Genomic DNA, 23,174 nt, shown 5'->3' on the forward strand with positions numbered 1-23,174 from the left:
AGAATATATATGGTTTAGGGGTGGGGATGTTGACCGTTTACAAGTTTTCAAACAAGAGGGGGTGGGGTGACCCCTAGGGACTTCCCTCTTATTTCATTTCATTTGTTTTATTGTCCCCTACAAGAATATACATGGTTTAGGGGTGGGGATGTTGACCGTTTACAAGTTTTCAAACAAGAGGGGGTGGGGTGACCCCCTACGGAATTCCCTTTTATTTCATTTCATTTGTTTTATTGTCCCCTACAAGAATATATATGGTTTAGGGGTGGGGATGTTGACCGTTTACAAGTTTTCAAATAAGAGGGGGTGGGATTACCCCCTAAAAACTTCCCTTTAATTTCATTTCATTTGTTTTATTGTCCCCTACAAGAATATATATGGTTTAGGGGTGGGGATGTTGACCGTTTACAAGTTTTCAAACAAGAGGGGGTGGGGATGACCCCCTAGGGACTTCCCTTTAATTTCATTTCATTTGTTTTATTGTCCCCTACAAGAATATATGTAGTTTAGGGTGGGGATCTGGACCGTTTACAAGATAATAGCACATTCTCAAATTGAACGGGGTGGGGATGACCCCCTGGGACTACCCATTAATTTCATTTGATTTGTTTTATCCCATTCAAGAATATATATGGTTTAGGGGTAGGGATCTGGACCGTTTACAAGATAATAGCACATTCTCAAATTGAACGGGGTGGGGATGACCCCCGGGGACCTCCTTTTAATTTCATTTGATTTGTTTTATCATCCCATTTAAGAATATATATGGTTTAAGGGTAGGGATCTGGACCGTTTACAAAATATAAGCATATTCTCAAATTGAAAGGGGTGGGGATGAACTCCCAGGGACTCCCCCTATATTTCATGTAATTTGTTTTATTGTCCTATAATCAATTCTGAAGACTGCATGTATCTATCACTTACAGTTTTTAAGTTATATTCATTTGAAATTTTTAGAAAATAAAATCCCATAGGGTTCTATAGTAAACCCCTTCCTCCTTTCTACCCCCCAAAATACCCCTTAACAGACCCCAATGCACAAACGAAAGATTGATGGCTCACCTAGACATATTAGTCTACCATTTTATGAAATTCTAAGTCAATCTGACAAGCGGTTTTGGAGAAACGCTGCGGACAAGTTCATTTTTTAAAGTGGCGGAAGAAGAAGAAGAAGAAGAATAATAAAAATAATAAGAACTGAGCAAAAACAATAAGTCTCCAAACTTTGTTTGGGAGACTTAAATATAAACACTGCAGTTATTCATAGATAAATAAAAAAATATATTGTACCCTTACATCCAATCACGGCGCTCCTAAGTTGACTTCCTTCACCTGTCTTGGGTATACAAAAGGCCAACCTAATGCTGGGAAAATTAAATACTATCGTTTTCTCTTTACAGATCTGTTAGATAGTACTTTCGATTTCAGAGTTAGATATTGTTTTGATCTTGTTATTTTTATTGGAAAATTACATATATATAGATGTAACTCAGTGCTGAAAACACACTGACAGAAAGTCAGAGAAAGCTAACAATACAATAATTATAAAACAGTTTCCCATCATCGAAATCATTCAAGGTTGATGTTTTACATAGCTGAAAGTGCATATAATTCCCAAGCTGGGGACTTGCTTTGTTCTCTCTCTCGTAAATAAAGGAAATCAAATAAAAAGATTCACATAAATAGTTGTCATAAGCAACGAAGCATGATGTACGCATTAACATACATACTCTTTTAATTTAACCATCAGTCGATACGGCATACATAGGCCTAGTAAGTATGACAATAGTAGTACGTGATATATAATCCATAACAAACAAGTATGATCATATGGATGCGTTATACCTAATCCATAGCAAACTGGAAAACAAGTTTGGCCATTAGAGTGTGTGTAAACTTATCTGGAAAACAAGTTTGGCCATCAAAGTGTGTGTAAACTTATCTGAAAAACAAGTTTGGCCATCAGAGTGTGTGTCAACTTATTTGAAAAACAGGTTTGGCCATTAGAGTGCGTGTAACTTATCCGGAAAACAAGTTTGGGCATCTGAGTGTGAAAACCTATCTGGAAAACAAGTTTGGACATCAGAGTGCGTGTAACTTATCTTAAAAACAAGGTTGGTCATCAGAGAGTGCGTAAATTTATCTGGAAAACAAGTTTGGCCTTCAGAGTGCGTGTTAGTTATCTGGAAAACAAGTTTGTACATCAGAGTACGTGTAAACTTATCTGGAAAACAAGTTTGGCCATCAGAGTGGGTGTCAGTTATCTGGAAAATAACTTTGGCCATCAGAGTGTGTGTAAGTTATCTGGAAACAAGTTTGGCCATCAGTGTGTGTAAGTTATCTGGAAACAAGTTTGACCATTAGAGTGTGTGTAAGCTATCTGGAAACAAGTTTGACAATCAGAGTGCGTTTAACTTTCCTGGAAAACAAGTTTGACCATCAGAGAGCGTATGAACGTATCTGGTAACAAGTTTGACAATCAGAGTGCCTTTAACTTTTCCGGAAAACAAGTTTGACCATCAGAGTGTGTATGAACTTATCTGTAAACAAGTTTGACCATGGCCTTTATGATGCTTGTAAACTTATCTGTAAAACAAGTTTGGCCTTCAGAATGTGTTTAAACTTGTTTACTAGATAAGTTTACATACATTACGTAGACATAAAGATGAGAATGGAAATGGGGAATGTGTCAAAGGGACAACAAGCCGACCAAGATTAGAAAACAGTAAAAGGCAACCAATGGGTCTTCAATAGAGCGAAAAATCACGCACCCGGAACATACTTGAAACAAAAGTATAACCATTGTAATGTATGTATTAACCATAATCATAACACAACCAACTAGTTTTCTATGTTGTGTTTTTTGTATACTTTTGTATGTTTGTGTTCCGACTAATTTGAGTTTAAATGTCCCCTTCGTTTCTTTCTTCTTTTTATAACTATAAGTAATCCAATCCAAAGGATTTCAGAAAAGATACCAAAACGAGTCAAGTTGTTAAGGATGTATTTAGGCGAGGTTTTGGAATTTGTGTCAAATGTTCGGACTCCTTGGTGTTATTCCATACAATACCATGTAAAATATTTTGCCCCATAACACCCATTTATTTTTTCATATAAGACTTAATAGCTCATGAAAGGTCATTTACCAAAATTTTAGAAGATTCTTGATTTTCTTTCTTCTGTTTTGAGACCCAAATAATACGAATGCAAATATAAGGTAAAAGTCCGAGTCAGCCTTTTCCCGCCATATTTTAAATCTCAAATATCTCGAAAAGAAGGTCCATGACCTATCAATATTTTTAGCTTATCTTTATCCTTTATTGATGATCTACCAGCTTATAATATCAATTTTAATTTCTTAATTTCTCAATTTTTACCTAACCTCACCTAAGTACATCCTTAAATGGCATAAATAAATATGTATATTATAACGTTTTAAAACAACCATTTTATACATAAAAATATAAATGTGAACATTAAATCTTAAAAGTACAAAAAATGCATGATAATTATCAGTACTTCTTTGACCACACACGATGTTTGGCGTTTGCAATATTGATTTGTACAACAGTAACAAACTATGATATAACATCACATTAATTTCTTTACAAATATGATATTAACTGATAGTAACAAACTATTTAATGGTGATATACAATCCTTAGTCGTAATAAAATAGCATGTTTAGGAAAAAAGTTATTGAGACTGACAAAGTCTGCTCTTTCTACATAAAGTACCTATTCCATCAAAGAATATTTTAATTGAAATACTACTATAAAGCACATTATCTTTAGCAAAATCGAGATCTGATAAATTCTCTACAAAGGAAAAAGATTTTGTTTTTGTCCTAAGGTAAATTTATTACAAGCCTCCATGAAATATCTATCTCGGTATTCCATTTGTTAATAGATTTTTATAAAAGTTCAGTTTGAACATCTCCATTGCTTATTGAATAGCAGCGTAATCATAACAATTATCTAAAAACAGTCGTTTATTACTTAATATACATCCATTGTCAATCAAAATGGAGCCATATTGCACTAAGAAAGATTCTTTTTCAAGCATTAACTTTTAGTAAGGTTATAAATTATGTAATACTTTTATCAGAAAATCTAGGTTTATTATTACAATACTATTATTACCGATAGAAAGAATTGTGTCGGTTCGTTACAAATTGTTACGTCCTATAAAGCATGACAAGGTACACGTGTACCAAGGGGGAAATCAAATACAATACGTCGAAAAGACAAACCCTACCATTGTCAATCACTACACTTAAAACCAATAGAATCTTCACCCAAAAACTGGGAGAGAATTCGTTACTCTAGAAGAGTAATTAGTTCCGAAACTCAAAGGCCGAGTTCACTTGAAACTCTACAGTTAACTTAACTGACTCGGGTTTCAATAATCATCCGAGTTTACTCGAACCTTTAAAGTTAACCCCTCTTATTCCGGTTCCAAACCTCACTGTGCCAGGGTTAATCTCGAGAAACCCTTGAATGACGTCAAACCAATCAGATTTTTTCCTTTTTTCGTGCTTAGTCAGAGCCTTATCCAGAACTACTTTCTGCACCAGATGACATTAAAATGAACTTGTTTGTTCTGTTTGACAATTAACAACCAGGAACAAAACAATATTACAATATCGAACAGAACATAAGTAATTTGTATTTTATTCATAAAAATATAAGATGTTTTCTTCTTAGCACTGGAAAAATAGTAATTTCCTTTGTTTCCTCGACAAACAATTCCCGTCTACGATTATAATTCGTATTAGCCACTGAATCTAAGAGTAGCCACTAAGTTACCAATAATTGCCATTCTAAAGACAGAAACAATACGTACACGGTACAATGCGTTTATATTTATTAGTTTTGATAGTGAGTGAATGAACCAAACGGAATATCAAAACATAAAACACGTCTTTACACTGTCTGGACATAACTTAATGTAATAGTTTCCTGACAACAAAACAATCAGAAAATTTATTAAAGGAAACATTTAAGTCTGTAACCATTCCTGTTGTTCATTCTCAGCAGAACATAAACACTGTAGCTACTGCTGAGAACGACTTTACCTCTGATAAAGATACAAAATCAAACAATTATTTTTATGTGTTTGTAAATTTATTTATGGACGTATTTACAATAAAATTTGCAGAGAGTGTAGTTAAATTAATTCATTTAACATCGCATTAGAGTATAAAATACACCATACAGATATCTTTTGCTTAGTTCTCGGAAGGTCATCAAGGTTTTTTTTCTAAACTCATCAATGAAACTGATTTAAAAGAAAGAGGTTAAAGATACTTCGATTATAAACCTACTGTGTGTCAAAGTCCAGATTACTATCGCCTACACATAGATTTTGACCCAGCCGTTTCTTATTGAACAAGAGATTCGGCTGACATTCCTTAAATTATTTCACAAATCTTCCAGTCTAAGATTTTGAGTAAGTTTTAATATGGCTCAAAACTGAAAGAGGTGTACCAATTTCCAATTAACTTATTTATTTCTTGTATTTCTCACAATGATTGGGGAAAGTTTTTTTTCTGCATATCATAAGGAAATCAAGAAGGAGAAGAAAAAGCAGAGATGTATTTCACCAATTTATTTTAAAAATATGCATTTTTGTTATTAAGATTAGAACTTCCCGATGTACCCAATTAAAAATGAATTTACGCATGATAACATTGGAGGTTAAGTTTGCAGTATTGCAGCTATTTTTTTTTTAATTTCACACAAATTCCTTTAACCTATTTCATTGTCATGTGTGATACATATCTAATTCGAAAAACAAGATTACATTATAATTGTTTGTCAAAAGCACAGTAGCAACTATTGCATGCTTAAGTAGGAAAAATAAATTTAGCAATTTCTAAAAAGGCATTTTAAAATAATTTGTACTTAAATAATAATAAATATACATGGCATCATTTTATTTCGCCGATTTTAATCAACCTTAGGTTTGTTTTGGATGTACTTTAGCCATGGTGTTACATAATATGTATATTAGTTATAAAGAATACTACCCTGAACTTATTAGTCATTTTCTAAATCGTGCTGAAGCATTTCACCGCGTCTCTAGTTCTTCAGAAATAGAATTTTTATTCCGTGCACTTTAAAATTTAAGCCATTAAAATCTGTGTAGAAAATTAGTTGTACAATAAAAGGGGCTGTTTATTTGCTGAAAGAAATAAATTCGATTAAAAACTGCATTTGATGCTTCGAAGAAGTAACACTTTGGCGATAAAATCAAATCTTTATTTGTGGGAATTGAAACAAAATGTTTTTTGGTTACGCTATCGACATGCATATTTTATTACTTTACTAAATGCCCCTTCGAAAAAAGCAATTGAAACGGATTTTAACAACCAATACGATACGACTTCTATATTTTAAAAGTTGCAAAAGTGATTTCAAATGTAATACTTTCTTGGCTCATTAGTGTTGAATGATATAAGAACATTTGAAGAGAATCATCGTATTCAGTCCATGACATTTCTTGATCCATATCCATTTTTGTATCCATCAAAAATGTCCATGCAAAAATGTCCATGCTCTAAAAATCAAATATGTCTAAATCATACTTAAGCTATTTGGGTATTGAAAATTCAACTGTTTTTTTTTTTCATTTTTCAAATATAATTAATGATATCTATCTGAAATATGATTTTCCCCTTTGAAAATTGAAGTGCTGATGGGCTTTTGCTCTATTGAGCTTTTAACTGACATAAAAATCTGACAAATATGTTCCATATACAATGAGTTTCAAACTATGGACAAAAATGAAGTGTATTCACTATGTTAATAGTTATGCCCTTGATTAATGCAACAGATATATAATTTCCCCACGCGGAAGCTAAAATAGTACGTTAGAAAACACTCTCATATAGAAATCATTTTCTTCTAGTTATTATCAATTAAAATATTATACATCTGTAAAGGACGATATCTTTAAAACAAACTGCTTTTCATTTAAACATTTTTAACAGTCCTTCTTGAAAATATATCAGCATTACAGCTTATCATTTGCTCTTCATAAGCAAGACCATAGTCCTACTTAAAGAATCATTTGATGGTCTTAATGAGTATGCTGCTATTGGTCATCTGTTAACGTCCAGCTGTTATACCTGGTATGTACATGTAAGTTAATCCTTCTATGTACGATTACAACGTGTTTCCACAGGTCAATACCGGCTTGACCGCTTGTCAACTCTTCATACTTTTAAGCAACCAAGTAGTATGTCAGTTCGTACGTCTTTTGTTCGAATTACTTCCGCTGTGTTTGAACTGTTATTCATGCACTGATTCGTACTACTGAAGTTGTCTAAAGCCTATTAAAATGCTGTAAATCTCGTTTATCTATGAAGGCAACTTGCGAAGTACAAGATTTGGTAAAAGAGGAAAACAAGAACTGGTTACATTTATATGACAGATGAGTTCGACTCCGCGTTTTAGTCAGGTTTGTTTGCTCTTTCTTTTTTTATGGAGCGCTTTGTGAATTTCGTGTTTTTCATTTTGCTGTTGTGTTTTTATCTGTGACATTGAACCCAATGAAAATTTATAAACGTTTTATCTACGAAACAGTTTTACACTTCGTATTTTATACGTATCTTCTTATTTTGATGATATTACCAGTTCGTCCTAAACTATGCCATTTCAATAGCGATCTAAATCATCATTGCTTAGCTATTTAAAAGTGTTCTCTAAACTAATATGCGTCGTTTTTTTCCAAACCTTGCATGAACTATTAAGATGCCTTGAATAATCAAGGCGAAACAAAATTATTGGTTAACTTTAAGATGATTCTAGCTCACTATTAAAACATTTTTCAAAATAAAAATAAAGATAAGTGATATGATTGCCAATAGAGTTTCCAAGAAATGTAAACTTGTGTGGATGCAAGAGGCCAAAGTCTACTTCGTCCTGAATAGGTATGAACTAGTTGCCACTGGATATTAAACAAACAATTAATCAAAGTGCCGTGATAAGTTTTGCTCTTACATATTTTCAAAACTTTGCAGCAAATTCCCTATTGCTGGAAGTACAAAGCTATAATCGATCGATATCGTAGCATAAGCTCTTTATAAAGGGAAAAGTTGCAACAAAATGCGATTGAAGGAGAAGAATTCCTGTGTTCAACCGGAAAACTCATCATTCTTAGACAAGAACAAAATTAGTAACATCAAAACACTATCTATCGCTAATGAAAACTGGCTAACTTCATCAAACAGGTTATGAAAAACTAATACTAGGTTCAAAATTATGAAAATATTATCAAAATCAGTAATATCATAACGCTATTGAATTCTTATGACAAAATTCTAATGACAAAATCGAAAACTTCATCAAATAGGTTGTGACAAAAAATTAAAAAGTGATCCACTTTTTATCTTTTTGACAAGCGAATATTTGTAAAATTACAGGTAACGAAACATTATCTACTGTAAATTTTAAAAAAATGCGACAGGGTTATGATCGCAATAATTTAAACTCGCATGAAATTTTTTATATGATTTAAACAGGATTTTTCTCAATACCGCAAAAATTAAAATCGCATTTTCTTTTAAAATAACAAAGTCGCAATTATAAATACACGCAATAATTTCTTAATTTACAGCAATTACCACTAGTTGCTTTGTCCCAAAGTCCTGTGGAGTGACGTCCCTTGAACATTGTACATCATTTTTTTAAGGAACACTAACCAGATTTGAAAATCTGCGCTCTTAAACACTCAAATTCCAGCATGAAAATAACCTTTAACTTAGTAGAACATAAATGCATTATTTAAGCATGTAAACATAATAGCAAAGACACAAATGTGAATGCAAAAATTTCATGATATGCGGCAAATCTTAAAACATGAAGAAAGGTCAATCAATTGCAAAAACTCCATATTATTCTAAAACCCAACGTACATTTAAAAAAATAAAAAGGAAATCTGGCTTTTATGACAATTTTCTCTGAAATTTTTATATCTAAAAAATTAAATTGAAACCTTCCAGGAATATAGCACATGGTTAATAGTTTTGATATTTTACTAATAACAGAACCTATTAATGTTCACCTACGCCAGAATTATGCAAACTCTAATTGCTGCCCTATTCAGAAAGGTCGATTTAACCATCCAATAGTGTATCCATTTTATTGCACCGAAAATAGTTCTACACACAAAATCATTTACCCTACTTTAGAGCGATTGAGTTTAAAAAAAAAAAGAACGGGCTAAATGTGAAGTTGATGATTTTGAATAAAAGACAGACCTTATAACCATCAACGGCTATATATGCCAGATTACTTCATCTTAAAAGAAGTGACATTTCAATCTATTTACATGTAGATAATTCCGTAATGACGTCTTTATTCGAGTTGTCCGCAGGGAAGAGTTACTATTTATACTGATATATGAAATGAGATGTGGGAGGATCGTTAGATTTACTACTATGAAATTACAAATAGTAAAATCCTTGGACTTATTACGTGGATTGATTTTGATTACTGAATACCGAAGGCTGTTTGTAAAGAAACAGATACCATTAACTGTTTGGTCCTTTACATATGCGTAGGAATACAACGGCCACGGTTAGGATATGATATTGTAGCACATGAATATTTGCTATGCCACTTTCGTAAATATCTAATGATTGGACTAAATATTGTTCGCTGGTATCCAACTTAAGCATTTCTAACAAATAAAGCTGAAGTTAGACAATTTGGACAAAAATCATAGAATACAGAAACTATCAAATAGGTTTCTGTTTCTTACTCGGGTCATAAGATAAAATATGTAAGCTAATATACTTTTAATTTCCCTGTCATCAACTGAAAAAAAACAACACATTTACTACGCTACAAAAGACACCGAAATGGCAAATATCAATAAATTCAACCATGGAAGCAATATTACTTCCAAGATTCAACAAAGACAACAGCCCGGTGTATATACATATACAATATAGGAACAAAATATAAGATATACAGTAAACAGACGACAACCACTCAGTTACGGACTTCTGACTTGGAACGGGCACATACAGAATAGTACGGGGTGACAAATATTTGCTGCTGTCAAACCCTTCCCTGGGACAGTAGTTAATGGTACAACCTAAGAACTAATCAACGCACTGTTCTTTAGATACTCTTGTCCATGCTTATTTGAACCTACACCTTTGCAGTTAGTTCGCTTCATCAATTCCTGTATTTTTCATCATGTTTGTGGAAATTGTAGTGTACTCAAGGCAGTATTTATGTAACATTTTACAACTAAACGTGTTATTAAAATAAATTAGGATTTTAATATGATTTCTTTTTGGTTCAAGTCTTCACAAAAATCTCAATCAAAAACTACTTTCGCGAATAAAACTTCGTTAAATTATATATTGCATATGATGTTAATCAACAATCTGATTTTGTAAACCATGGCCCTATTAAACAATCTTTTTTAAACTCCAATATCAATGAAAGTATTCATAAAAAAGTAATTAATGATTATGTTGATAAAAAAAAACAACATATTATTTTAATATGAAAATAAAAGCTTGGAAATGAAAATGTGTTTTTCAGCAAAAGTATTTTAGCGATAAATCTTTACTCTGTAAGATATCGAAAAGAAATAATAAAGTACTTTGAATTAGAGCATCGAGCTCTGAAATTTATTTTCAAATACTTTCCCAGATAAAATCTTTATTGGTTAATTAGTTAGTTAGATAATACATACGGAACACTTGCAGAAACTATCATAATGATTCTCAAGGTTCAATAATTAAAAGCATCGTACAATGCAGGTCTAGATAAAACAATCTATAACCATTTATCACATTTCATAACTAAATTATAATGAAAACAGATAATGCAAATTAGAAACAACAGAAAGCATCGTACTATTACTGATAGTTCCAGAATTTTGAATAATAATTCATCCAAGACGTAATGACTGTTTATAGAATCATTATCTTGTTTCATCAATGACGAAGTTTCCAATAACTGTCCACTAATAAATTCTATTACGTCAACATCACATTTTTAACACTTTTATGAGTTAATATATTGTTCCCAAGACTTTACGTCCTTTTATTTTCTAATTTACATTGATAAATTGATAAGGATGCCTTAGTTAAGATCCCTGCTTATATAATACAAGAATTAATGGTAAATTTCCTTATTGTATCCTAGAAGAAATTTCGTTATGCAAATATACATTGGATTGAAGACGGATTGATAGATATATAACATAACTTTCGGTTTACAGGTTAATAGCCTAGAATATCTATAAGTAATAGTTACGGGATGAGGTCTTTTTGTCGGTGACTTCACTGTACCACAGTTTAAGGAAGAAGAAAAGCGCTCATAAATATCTTATAAAATTGAGAACGGAAATAGGGAATATGTCAAAGAGACAACAACCCGACCAAATAACAGATAACAAGTCAAAATTCACAAATGGGTCTTCAACGCAGACATTAAAATGTGTTGTCAGTATATGGATTGCAAAATCTTTGATTTTGAGAAAACTTGATGAAAGTCGTTGCACAAAACAAAATACCATGTGCCCTGAAACATAACATTACAGGGTTAGTGTTCCCCAATTCGTTGGTACAATAGCTGGCTGATTATTGGGTCATCTGGCTATCTCTGTTTTGTCAAGTTGATAGTCATTTGTTATCGACATTAATAATATGAACATTTTTATAGTGATTTTTTCAGAATTGATGTACAATGAATTGACATTTAAACTTAGCTGACCAATGAATAGGTTGATTGTACACTGAGTTTACTGTTTTTTAAAAAGAATTGTTGTCTATTTTTTTCACTTTACTTTTGGTTGACTGGAAGGTATCTATCTTACGGTAAATATCCATTCATGCAAAGGGCTGTAAAACAAGTCAAGGTCGTTAAACACTTCCATCATAACGCAAAACAGCATCAAAACATTAAAACATGAAGACAAAATGTTTTAATATTTAATTAATAAACTGCTAATTTGTTTTAATCATCATAAAACGTATTTAAGATTTTTTACGTTTAAACCTCTTCATGATATACACTGTCTATTACCCATAAGTGCCATTATAAGGCTACATAATCTTCCTTTCTCGTACAATTTGTTTTCATTAACTAGCTTGTAAAGATTTAAGTAACTAATTTTTTCGCATTATCCCAAAACATCCGCTATGTAATATGGCCTAATAGAATGTTGACGTATTAATGTTTCTATAACGATAATTCTATCGTTTGCTACTGTTAACATGATCCAAATAATGTCTGTTATCTCAATTCATGGAAAACAGAGGAAATCGAATCGCCGGTTTGATTGTCATGACACTGTTGTATCAATTACTGGGTAAAAGACTGCTAGATCTGTCAATTTACCACTTTTATATATATACGTTTAAATCTATGATAGAGACCCGTATTGATTTCTGAAATGTAGTTTATCTTAGTAGCAACCTAGAAATAAATAAGCTTAAACTGACCATAAGCTGATCCGTACTTTGGTATTTAGAGACCACACAGCCTTCTCAGTTCTATCAGATCTATCGGTAAAAAATTTCTCAAAATGTTTTTTTTTTATATAGCCACCTTAACTTCTTGTTTTGCCTATTAAAATGAATATTTTAAGAATTTTTTCATTTCAAATTTCAAAAATACATTTTATTTTGAAAGACATACCAAAAATCAAGGTTTATGGAAACTGATGATCTCAATTTGCTTGTTAATCGATTTTGTTGTTTATATTTTCTCTCTTTACTTGTTTTCGGGACATTAAATCAGTAACTTGATAAAACATCTTTTACTGACAATAACTTTATTAATGTTAAAGTCTGGTAATCTTGATGACTATACAATAGATTTTAATTTTCTGAACATTCTGCCTCCGCTTGATTTTCCCTATTTTTACAATTTCAAAGACGTTGTCAATTATTATACATTTCATTTTCATTTGACCCCTTATGCTATATTTTCTATGATATGGTGGCAAAGTTGGTTGATACAACAAACTATTACATACACATCTATTAGGGTTACATTACATCTTATATTGATTACATACACATCTATTAGGGTTACATTACATCTTGCATGAATTAAACTAGTTTTGTGTCATAAATGTAGTCTTAAAAATGTAATTATTGGGTAGATATAATTAATTGGAGGCAACAACTCGAATGAACTTTTAAAGTTCACGATATAAAAGGCAACCTCGTCAAAAGTGGTAAAAAACGGAGTTTATAATGCATGGTTTGTCAATAAGGAACCCTCCATAATTGTTGGTAGGAATAGAGTTGGTATATCTCAAGTGAGAATCTTCTGGGTTTACTTTATTTTCGCTAAATGTACTTCTTATATTAGGGTTTCAAGGTGAAAGTCAGTTACTAGTATTTTATCTTTATGTTTTATTTTGTTAAAGTTGATCTGCAAGAACTAGACACACGTTCTGAAACGATTGACACCCTGGCGGGAAAAGCTAAGTGGCGAGAATAGCTCTTTATGCTATTCCATCTTAACATGTAAGTTTTCAATAGAACAATCACTTGACATTCGATTGTCTCTCAAAATAATTACTACTCAAACGGAGTTATGTGATGTTTTTATCACCTCTATGATAAATTGCATAAAAAACCTTAATCCGAAATTATAGCAACCATATTTTCATAACCCAGCAGTAAAGCGCCCCTGTTTCCTTAATGAAATAAGACTATAAATATAATTCAAAAAAATCTTCGTCGCTGTGTCAAGTAAAATCAATGAAGAAGCCCGAGATATATTTTAAATAAGACAATTTTCATCATAATTGAATAAGTAAAACAAATACTTTAACCATATTGATCGTTTATCTCCCTCAACCCTACCAGTACAATTAATTCAGCTGTCTATCTGTCATTCATACGGGTCATTAAAGAAGAGAAATGGTCCTCTGATGAATGCAAATAGTTCTCTTCATTCGACAAATTATTTCTTTCATCTAAGCAAAAATGGATCAGACAAGATGATTTAATAACATTTTAAAAAAGGGTCAATATGATATTGAAAACAAAAAATGAAATATTGTGACTTCTCGAAGGTTCCGAATAATGATTATTTATGAATATTGTGAATTTGTTTTAAAAATTTGCTGTCCTTGTATCGAACTATTTAAATGATTTACACAATGAGAAAATCATTGTCAATATCTAATTGAAAAATTTGCAGATCTTGTCGATTTGAAAGTAATTTATTCTGCTAAAATTTGAATCAATAAAACTCATAGAGTAGAGATTGTATCATAAGGTCGTCTTTTTAACAAAAAAAACCCCCATTTTTTATGAATCCATAACTGTTAATTGCTCTGCCGTGTATTCCCTGCCGTGTATTCTACTTTTTTGGCTGTTCGTAATTGACCGAGTCCTATCACAGAGTAGGTAACCTGTCGAATAATTGTAAAACCCGGAGTTATAAGTTGGTAATATGAAAATGGTCTATTGCCTGCTGTGAATATTTATGAAAATGTGCTTTACTTTATCTCTTAGAGATATTGTTTTGTTTTATTAAATGTATTAAATGTGGAGAAAATCTCAATAATCAGTAAAACATAATAATTGACACAGATTATCGAAAGATATCAAAGACATCTAGAGGTCAACGTGAATTTTCAATAAGTGTCTGTTCCCTATAGATATATGCAAAGCTCTGAAACGACCAAAGTTTTATAATTAGTTAGTACATTAAGATTTCTTGATAATATCGTCCCAAGAAATATTTCCTGTTTGACCTATTCTTATGATTTATTCGTAGTGGTAATTCATAGTTATTTTTCGTTATATCATACATATAGAAATTCGTCTGAAAATATTTACACTGCATTAACCAAAACAGTCGTTGATACTGAAATGTCCTATGTTGCATGGTGTGCTATTAAAAAAGGAAATATTTCTCAACTGTCTATATAGGATTTACAAATCAAAGCGCTGTAAGCGCTGAAGGCAGTTAACCAAAAACCAAGGCAACCGTAATTATGAAAACTGTGGCATATTCATATTCATATTCATATATAGTCCATTCATGTTTATGTAATGATTTATTTATTAAGGCAAATAATTTATATGTTATCAAGGTTTCAAAAGCAATGCATATATCAATGTATATTTTTTTATGGTGAGTCTGCAGTGGTACAAGTTCCCAATGATTGCAGTTGTTCTACTTGGTAGTTAACTTGGTTTTATTTGACTGCTAGAAGTTCAAGTTGACTTAGTATGAACATGTAATTGTATGAACGGACTGGTTTCCCTGGAAAGAAAACTGAGTTTTTGTTCTATAGCACAAAAGTTATGAGACACGAATCAGACAAATGTTCACTACAATAGGGATCAAAGGTGAGGTCTGACTGACCTGCCCATAGTAAATGTAAATGATTTGCTATTTTGTCCTATACATATGAATATATATAATTTAGGGGTGGAGATCTCAACGGTTTTCAAGTTCTCAAACAGGTAGGGGTAGGCAGAGGATTTAGGGGGCAGGGGGGCCGCCCCCCTTTTTGGGAAAAAAATGGTTGCTTATGTAGGGAATCACTGAAGCGTGACTGGAGCGGGCCCCCTCTTAGGTCAGTCAGTGGGCCCCCACTTACGAAAATTTCTGGATCCGCCACTGGGGATAGGGTGACCCTAGGGACTTCCCCTACATTTCATTTTATTTGTTATATTGTCCCATGCATGAATATATATGGTTTAGGGGTGGGGATCTCATTGGTTTCCAAGTTCTCAAACAGGACGGGTAGGGTGACCCCAGGGACGCCATCTATATTTCATTTAATTAGCTGTAGTTTGGCCCATACATGAATATATATTGTTTTGGTGTGGGGATCTCAACCGTTTCCAAGTTCTCAAACAGGAGGGTTGGGGTGACCACAGGGACTTCCCCTATATTTTATTTTATTTGTTATATTGTCCCATACATGAGTATATATGGTGTAGGGGTAAGGATCTTGACCATTTCCAAGTTCTAAAACAGGAGGGTGTACAGTGACCTCAGGGACTCCCCTATCTTTCATTTGAATTGTTATATTGTCCCGTACATGAATATATGGTTAAGGGGTGGCAATCTCAACGGGTTTCAAATTCTAAAACAGGAGGGGGTGGGGTGATCCAAGGGACTCCCCTATATTTCATCTGATTTGTTATATTGTCCCATACATGAATATATATGGTTTAGGGGTGGGGATCTGGACCATTTTTAAATTCTAAAACAGGAAGGGTGGGGTGACCCCCCAGTGACTCTTTCTATATTTCATTTGATTTTTCATATTGTCACAAACATGAATATATATGGTTGAACCCCCCCCCCCCCCCCCCTTAAATTTGCAAAGCATGGGTTGTTCTCAGCTTAATAAAGAATATTCCGATAATTTTACCTCCATTTTTTTTTTAGCCTCGCTCTGCTCGACGAAAATTTAAGTTTGCGCCCTTCCTAACCTAAAATCCTGGATCTGCCCCTCATATGGTTTAGGGGTGGGGAGCTCAACCGTTTCCAAGTTATCAAACAGGAGGGGGTAGAGTGGCCCAAAGAATGCCACCTATATATCATATGATTTACTTACATTTAGGTATATATAATATAGTTGCATTATTTGTGAAAATAAAGAAAGACTTTTTCAGCTACTTTAATTGACCCTTCAAAATTGAGAAAAACAAATAACCCTTCGAAATTGCAGTAATATGTTTACACTTTAAAAGCATCTCACATGCATTATCATCATTTATCACTGATAAAGAAAATTTAGACTGTGACCATGAATATGTATATTGTTAGATATACTGTTCCCAGCTGTCACGTTGTATTGGATTTTTAAATTAAAATTTGTAAAAAGTAATTTTGAGTTTCTGTATAAAATATTTTTCTGTTTTTTCTTTCTTTTACATATATCTTCTAGTGTTTATATTCATTTACCATGCATAGATTTATTTTTTCACCTGCTTTGATTTATTTAGTAATTGATCGCCAAACCCGGAATTATCCTTATCCGCTTCCGGAATCGTATCCGATATTGTAAAATTTTGTCTTCACGGCCGCCATTGTTATGTGTTCACAATGTTGTTTTTGTCAATCAGATACGATTTTTCTCGAATTTATACAATATTTTTCGGCGATTTTCTGTATAAAGCTAGCGGTTGAACAAAATGAATATCGCTGTCATAAATAATAATGATAAAATAAGTTTTTAGCTCGTTTAATTGTAGACTTTGGTGAACATGGTGAAAAGGTTTGCAAAGTAGTTTCTTATTTTCTTTCAGGTGGAAGGTAACTACGTCGGGCGTAGCTAGAAACCAACTATCCTATTCGAAAATCCGCTTGCAAAAGTGGAAGTTCGAGGACCTCGGACCACCGCTAATTTACACACATGCCTCCAAATTGAAAAGCTACGAAAATTTCTTTTCAGTCTAATTTGAAATTGCCGCCAACAGCATGAACAGTTGAACTTATTATATAATAGACTACTGACGTAGTTGTACTATGTATTGATGACAAACAATATTCCTACGACTTTTGCCATTTGGGAAATCTAAACTACTTGTCTTAACAGATTTTCGGCGATTAAATAGTTCATACAATTGTTCTTTGACATCTTAGCTAAAAGCACAAGTCATAATGAACTACACAAGGATTCTTAATAAGCACTACTTCCTATGTGTAACTTCAAAACTTTTGAATAAATCGACGATCATTTCAGGTTTTTCTGGTCATATTTTTTGTAATCCAGAATAAAAAGTATTAAAAAAGTGTTCAATTAGTTATATATAACATAGTAGCGAGCTAGGTAATAACAATGGCAAGTATTTCAGCATTTATTGGGTAGAACACAAATCTAGAATGCTCGCATAATGCAGCTTAACTGCATAAAAATAATTGATGACTGGTTTGACATAGAGTGCGTGCTTGTTTATATTACCGATATATTATGGGACCGTTGTGATTATCATAAGTCATGGTCTTGTCAATCTTTAAATTTGATCAATATAGAAAAAAAATACTTCCAGTAATATACATTTTAAACCGCATGACAATTTTACTACACTTCTTTTTGACATACAAACTGTGTTTCTACAATTTAAAGAGAACAAAACATTCATCTCTTGTTACAACAAACAACAAAACAAAACAATACATTTTACTTGAAATACCTATTGTAAATTCAATTGCTTTCTTGTCAAATGTAAGTGGAATATTTTTATTTCTTTATAAACATCTTTATGGGAATATACTGCATCACTGACTACATTCTATAATGGAATCCCTACTCTGGTTACCGTAGCCAAACGTGGAGTAAACTCGGGGCTTTTAATAAGTTAGGTGCAACTCATTCTTTTTGGATAGAAGTATCTACTTTGTCAAAATAAATCAACTTGCAAACAAAATAATCAAATAATCAAATAAAACAAATCTATTATTCAGGAAGAGTACAATAAAAATGTTTTCAACAAACACATCTCGTTTTTGAGTAGGTTTATTTGTACTTTATAAAAAGACACTGATTATATCTGTTTGTTGACCTAGTAAACACAGTTATCTAACTTTATTGTCCGAATAAGAACTTAAAATATACGGAACGGATACGAAAGACCAAAACAAGCTGTCTTCATTTTAGTAATTCGATCACTTGACCATTTGATCAAGTTTCACCCAATAACCACAAAGTATAACGATGTTACTTTGGTCTCACATCAGTTCTCCTAGACGATGTGTTTTTTTTATAAAAAAATTCGAACATACAGAATGATCTGATTTTCTCCAGATATCCTTACGATGTATCTTATACAGAATAGCCCTTGCAATTGTTCTTTTCCTGTTATAACTAATTTGTCTCAATAGATATTGCCGATTGTAATAGGGATCTTGAAACCAGGAAGTTATGAACAATTTTTATGGGCAATAACCATCATAAGTACTGACCATATTCTTCTAAGTGAATGGTCAATTACTACCGTGAGTGCGTACCTTATTCCTCAAAGTCAATGGTCGTAGTATTGTTTTAGCGACCGATTGAGGTCATTTCGACAAGATCCAAGAAAACTGCGAAACGAATATGGTAAAAGGACAGTTTCCGAAACGAATTTAACAAATATCTTTGTAACATATCGAGTTCGTAAAATGAAAGGAAGTAATTCAAATAAAATTGAGAAAGGAAATGGTGAATATGTCAAAGCGACAACCACCCGAATGGTTTTCAAATTAACTACTTATTCATGTTACTTAACAAAACTCAGTTAATTTCTAAAAGATGACCATCTTCTTTGCAAGACTTGTTAAGATCATAAAAATAAAATTGAGAATGGGAATGGGGAATGTGTCAAAGAGACAATGGGAATGGGGAATGTGTCAAAGAGACAATTGCCCGACCAAAGAGCAGAACGCAGCCGAAGGCCACGAGTGGGTCTTTTTAAATACAACACGGAGGCGTTCTTCAGCTAACCCCTTAACAAAAATGTGTATTAGTTCAGTGATAATGTATGCATATCAATCCGAACAGCGTATTACTTATCAAAGACATGACCAGGTATAGAAATCTGTTCCATTAGTAAACTGGAACATTTTATTGGTGCTTACGCTACTTTTGAGTTTCTCGTTGCATAATATGGCAATCTTTCTATTACGTGATTTTCAAATTATTATCGTTAGTAATGACCAAATAACGTGATGTCATAGTCATTGTGAAATATTTATGTCTCGTTTGTAAATGATAAGTATCCAAGAGGGAATTAATTTTTCTTTATTTGAACATATTATCTGGTTATAACATTATTACTCAAGGACGGATTAGTAACAAACAATACAAATCATATTACCAATGCAAACAATATCATTGATTTATATGTTGTTGCGGAACAAATCCATTTCATTTTAGTATTCTAGTATTTTTTTTCTTCAAAATTCATCAATATTAGTAATGTTAATCTAAGAGTTATTCTATTATGTTTTCATTCGACCCAGCATCTCTTGCTTAATAGGCTTGAAGTAACAACCATACATTCGTGTTAATATATTTTTGTGGGAATAACACAGAACATCGTCTCAACTGATTTCAAAACATTAAGTTTTCTGCTGACCTTGAGTGCTGCTGCTGACCTTGAGTGCTCCTGCTGCCAAAGCACATTTGATTGATGATATATTAATGTAATTTGTGGAATTAAATTTAATTGTATGACTATCTCAGATTAACATTTGGCACTACAGATGAATTCAGACTTGGAAGTCAGGTTATCGTCTGGTGAATAATTCACAATGATTTGTTTAATCGAAATATGTATTATGGGTAATAGAAATATGGTCAATTAGTCACTTTCCGACAGAATTTGGAGGTTAAAACCGATGCCTCGTGAAAAGAGAGTTCCACGCTCTATGCACGTTACCCTTGCTACAACTCTTAAGGGTCCGTATGTGATCTGTTTCAAGACAAACAATTTCTGTTTGAGATTCCGTTTACAATATAATTTTGTCTTTTAGGTTGCAGCCCAAATTTCTAATACTTTCTTCCCGAACGGCCTTTTTAAGGAACTGTCTATTGTATGTTCTGGTAATTTGTTCACGTCCTGAAAATGGGTGCAATATTTGCCACCGGATGATAAGCAACTAACAATCGATCAATCTATTTGAAGTATTAATTCTGAAATAGACGTTTTCCTCGGAGAACAGTTTATACATTTCTATGTTTCAAGGCTAGACTTTCCTCATAAAATAGAAAATCTTATCACGTTAAAGGGTACAACCAACAATTTTCCCTTGTTTATTTAATTCCTGATATTTACAACATGGAATTTTATGTTTCGGGAACTAAATATAACATGTTCTCTTGGTGGCAGTTAAAGAAGGTCTATAATGTGGGGTTTTTTTTTTTTTTTTTTTTTTATTATGTTTATTACATGTTTTTGATATCCACAACAACAACTGTTTTAAATGCCACGCATAAACCATTCTAAAGATATTATTTCATCTATTACAAAGTATTAACGCAATTTTCTATGTTTTAAGAGTATCATTCATATATACGATAACCTATCCGCACCTTAAGGGTGAGACTGGGAAAACAACACGTTTCATCTCATTCTTTTTTTCAAATCAAATGTTTCATTTGTACTAAACAAATATATTCTAAGTTTTTATGAAATCTGAAAAAAAAATTCCAAAAGCAGTGACAAAATAAAATTAGCTTAAACAATTCAAACAACAAGATTAGAATATCAAATCAAAAAAAGTACGATGTCTTGAAATGAATGTCTTAATGTGTTTTATAACAGTGTAAATTTATTCTTGTCAACTCAAATTACAACATACAATTGCATAGAACTTCATGTATAAAATAAAGGAACGTGATTCTGTATTTTAATTACTATTTGTGTTTTATTCTATCTCCATTCTTTACAGTATAAAATGCAGATCTCTTGATAGATTTAGAAATAGTACATAATACCTGGTATATATATATAATTATAAACTTATTTTAACATATTCTAAGTGCATATATGCATTTATACGTAGGAGTCAAACTATACAGTAAAATTAATTTCAGAATATTATCAATTCTCTGTAATATTTGCATAAGAGAACACCAAAATACTGCAATTGACTTGCAATGTTGCAAACAATTGAAATGCAAACAATGGCGTTATGTATAAGTCCTTTGTGTCTGGATAGGACACCATATCACCATTGCCAAGTATTAAGCTACCGCTGAAAAAATAGTTTGGGATATTTTGATGAATCAGATGACATCAAACAGAAATCACAACACCATGCTTGATATTTCTGGAAGCTAAACGACTTTGATGGACAACTATCTAAGCTTCCCATCGTTGACATTTTTCCACTATATAGATATGCATTTTCTTTTAAAAGTCAAATAAAATGCACTGAAAGAAAATTATTTGTATATGAAATGTGCATCTTCACAAAAATAGAAATAAAGAAAAAGACTTACCATTGTCGCTGACCGAACACCATCCTAAAAAAAAATAAAAAATACATTTTACTGACCACACTGCTAATAAATAAATATAAACTAACCCATATAGAATATGGAGAGACACTAGTACATTAGTTTGTCCTCTAAGGCTACCAGTATGATAATGCTTGGAGGACAATAGTCTGTATGACATTAGTTTGTCCTCTAAGGCTACCAGTATGGTAATGCTTGGATGACAATAGTCTATATTACATTAGTTTGTCCTCTAAGGCTACCAGTATGGTAATGCTTGGATGACAATAGTCTGTATTACATTAGCTTGTCCTCTAAGGCTACCAGTATGATAATGCTTGGAGGACAATAGTCTGTATGACATTAGTTTGTCCTCTAAGGCTACCAGTATGGTAATGCTTGGATGACAATAGTCTATATTACATTAGTTTGCCCTCTAAGGCTACCAGTATGGTAATGCTTGGAGGACAATAGTTCGTATTACATTAGTTTGTCCTTTAAGGCTACCAGTATGGTAATGCTTGGATGACAATAGTCTGTATTACATTAGTTTGTCCTCTAAGGCTACCAGTATGGTAATGCTTGGAGGACAATAGTCTGTATTACATTAGTTTATCCTCTAAGGCTACCAGTATGATAATGCTTGCATGACAATAGTCTGTATTACATTAGTTTGTCCTCTAAGGCTACCAGTATGGTAATGCTTGGAGGACAATAGTCTGTATTACATTAGCTTGTCCTCTAAGACTACCAGTATGGTAATGCTTGCATGACAATAGTCTGTATTACATTAGTTTGTCCTCTAAGGCTACCAGTATGGTAATGCTTGGAGGACAATAGTCTGTATTACATTAGCTTGTCCTCTAAGACTACCAGTATGATAATGCTTGGAGGACAATAGTCTGTATTACATTAGTTTGTCCTCTAAGGCTACCAGTATGATAATGCTTGGAGGACAATAGTCTGTATTACATTAGCTTGTCCTCTAAGACTACCAGTATGATAATGCTTGGAGGACAATAGCCTCTAGTACATTAGTTTGCCATCTAAGACTACCAGTATGGTAATGCTTGGATGACAATAGTCTGTAGGTCTTTTTAATAACCACTGTCTCAGTTATACTAGACAATCATACTATAAGTTCTCAGTCTGGTGATCCTTTTGGATCATACCTTCAAGGATCATCAGTCTGTTAGTCCTACAAGACTTCTAGTTATATAGAACAATAT

General features: G+C 32.6%; 2 protein-coding genes across 6 annotated transcripts in view; one reads left to right on the forward strand and one right to left on the reverse strand.

Moving 5' to 3' along the window:
* LOC143078722 (CD109 antigen-like) overlaps nucleotides 1–23,174 on the reverse strand; it is a 356,264-nt gene that overhangs the window by 119,330 nt on the left and 213,760 nt on the right. For all 4 annotated transcript variants that reach the window (XM_076253652.1, XM_076253654.1, XM_076253653.1 and 1 more), the window contains exon 16: nucleotides 21,949–21,972. In XM_076253652.1, the coding sequence (XP_076109767.1) occupies nucleotides 21,949–21,972 (24 nt within the window). The remainder of the gene's footprint in view (nucleotides 1–21,948; nucleotides 21,973–23,174) is intronic.
* The window catches only part of LOC143078723 (putative G-protein coupled receptor B0563.6), a 47,917-nt gene that overhangs the window by 21,756 nt on the left and 2,987 nt on the right, over nucleotides 1–23,174 (forward strand). Inside the window, exon 1 of one of the 2 annotated variants that reach the window (XM_076253657.1) lies at nucleotides 7,341–7,464. The exons of the other annotated variant lie outside the window; for it this stretch is intronic. The gene's annotated coding sequence lies outside the window, so the exon portion shown is untranslated. Of the gene's footprint in view, nucleotides 1–7,340; nucleotides 7,465–23,174 lie in introns of those variants that run through there. 2 annotated transcript variants of the gene reach the window in all.

Source organism: Mytilus galloprovincialis, chromosome 6 (genome assembly GCF_965363235.1).
Source record: "Mytilus galloprovincialis chromosome 6, xbMytGall1.hap1.1, whole genome shotgun sequence".
Lineage (NCBI taxonomy): Eukaryota > Metazoa > Mollusca > Bivalvia > Mytilida > Mytilidae > Mytilus > Mytilus galloprovincialis.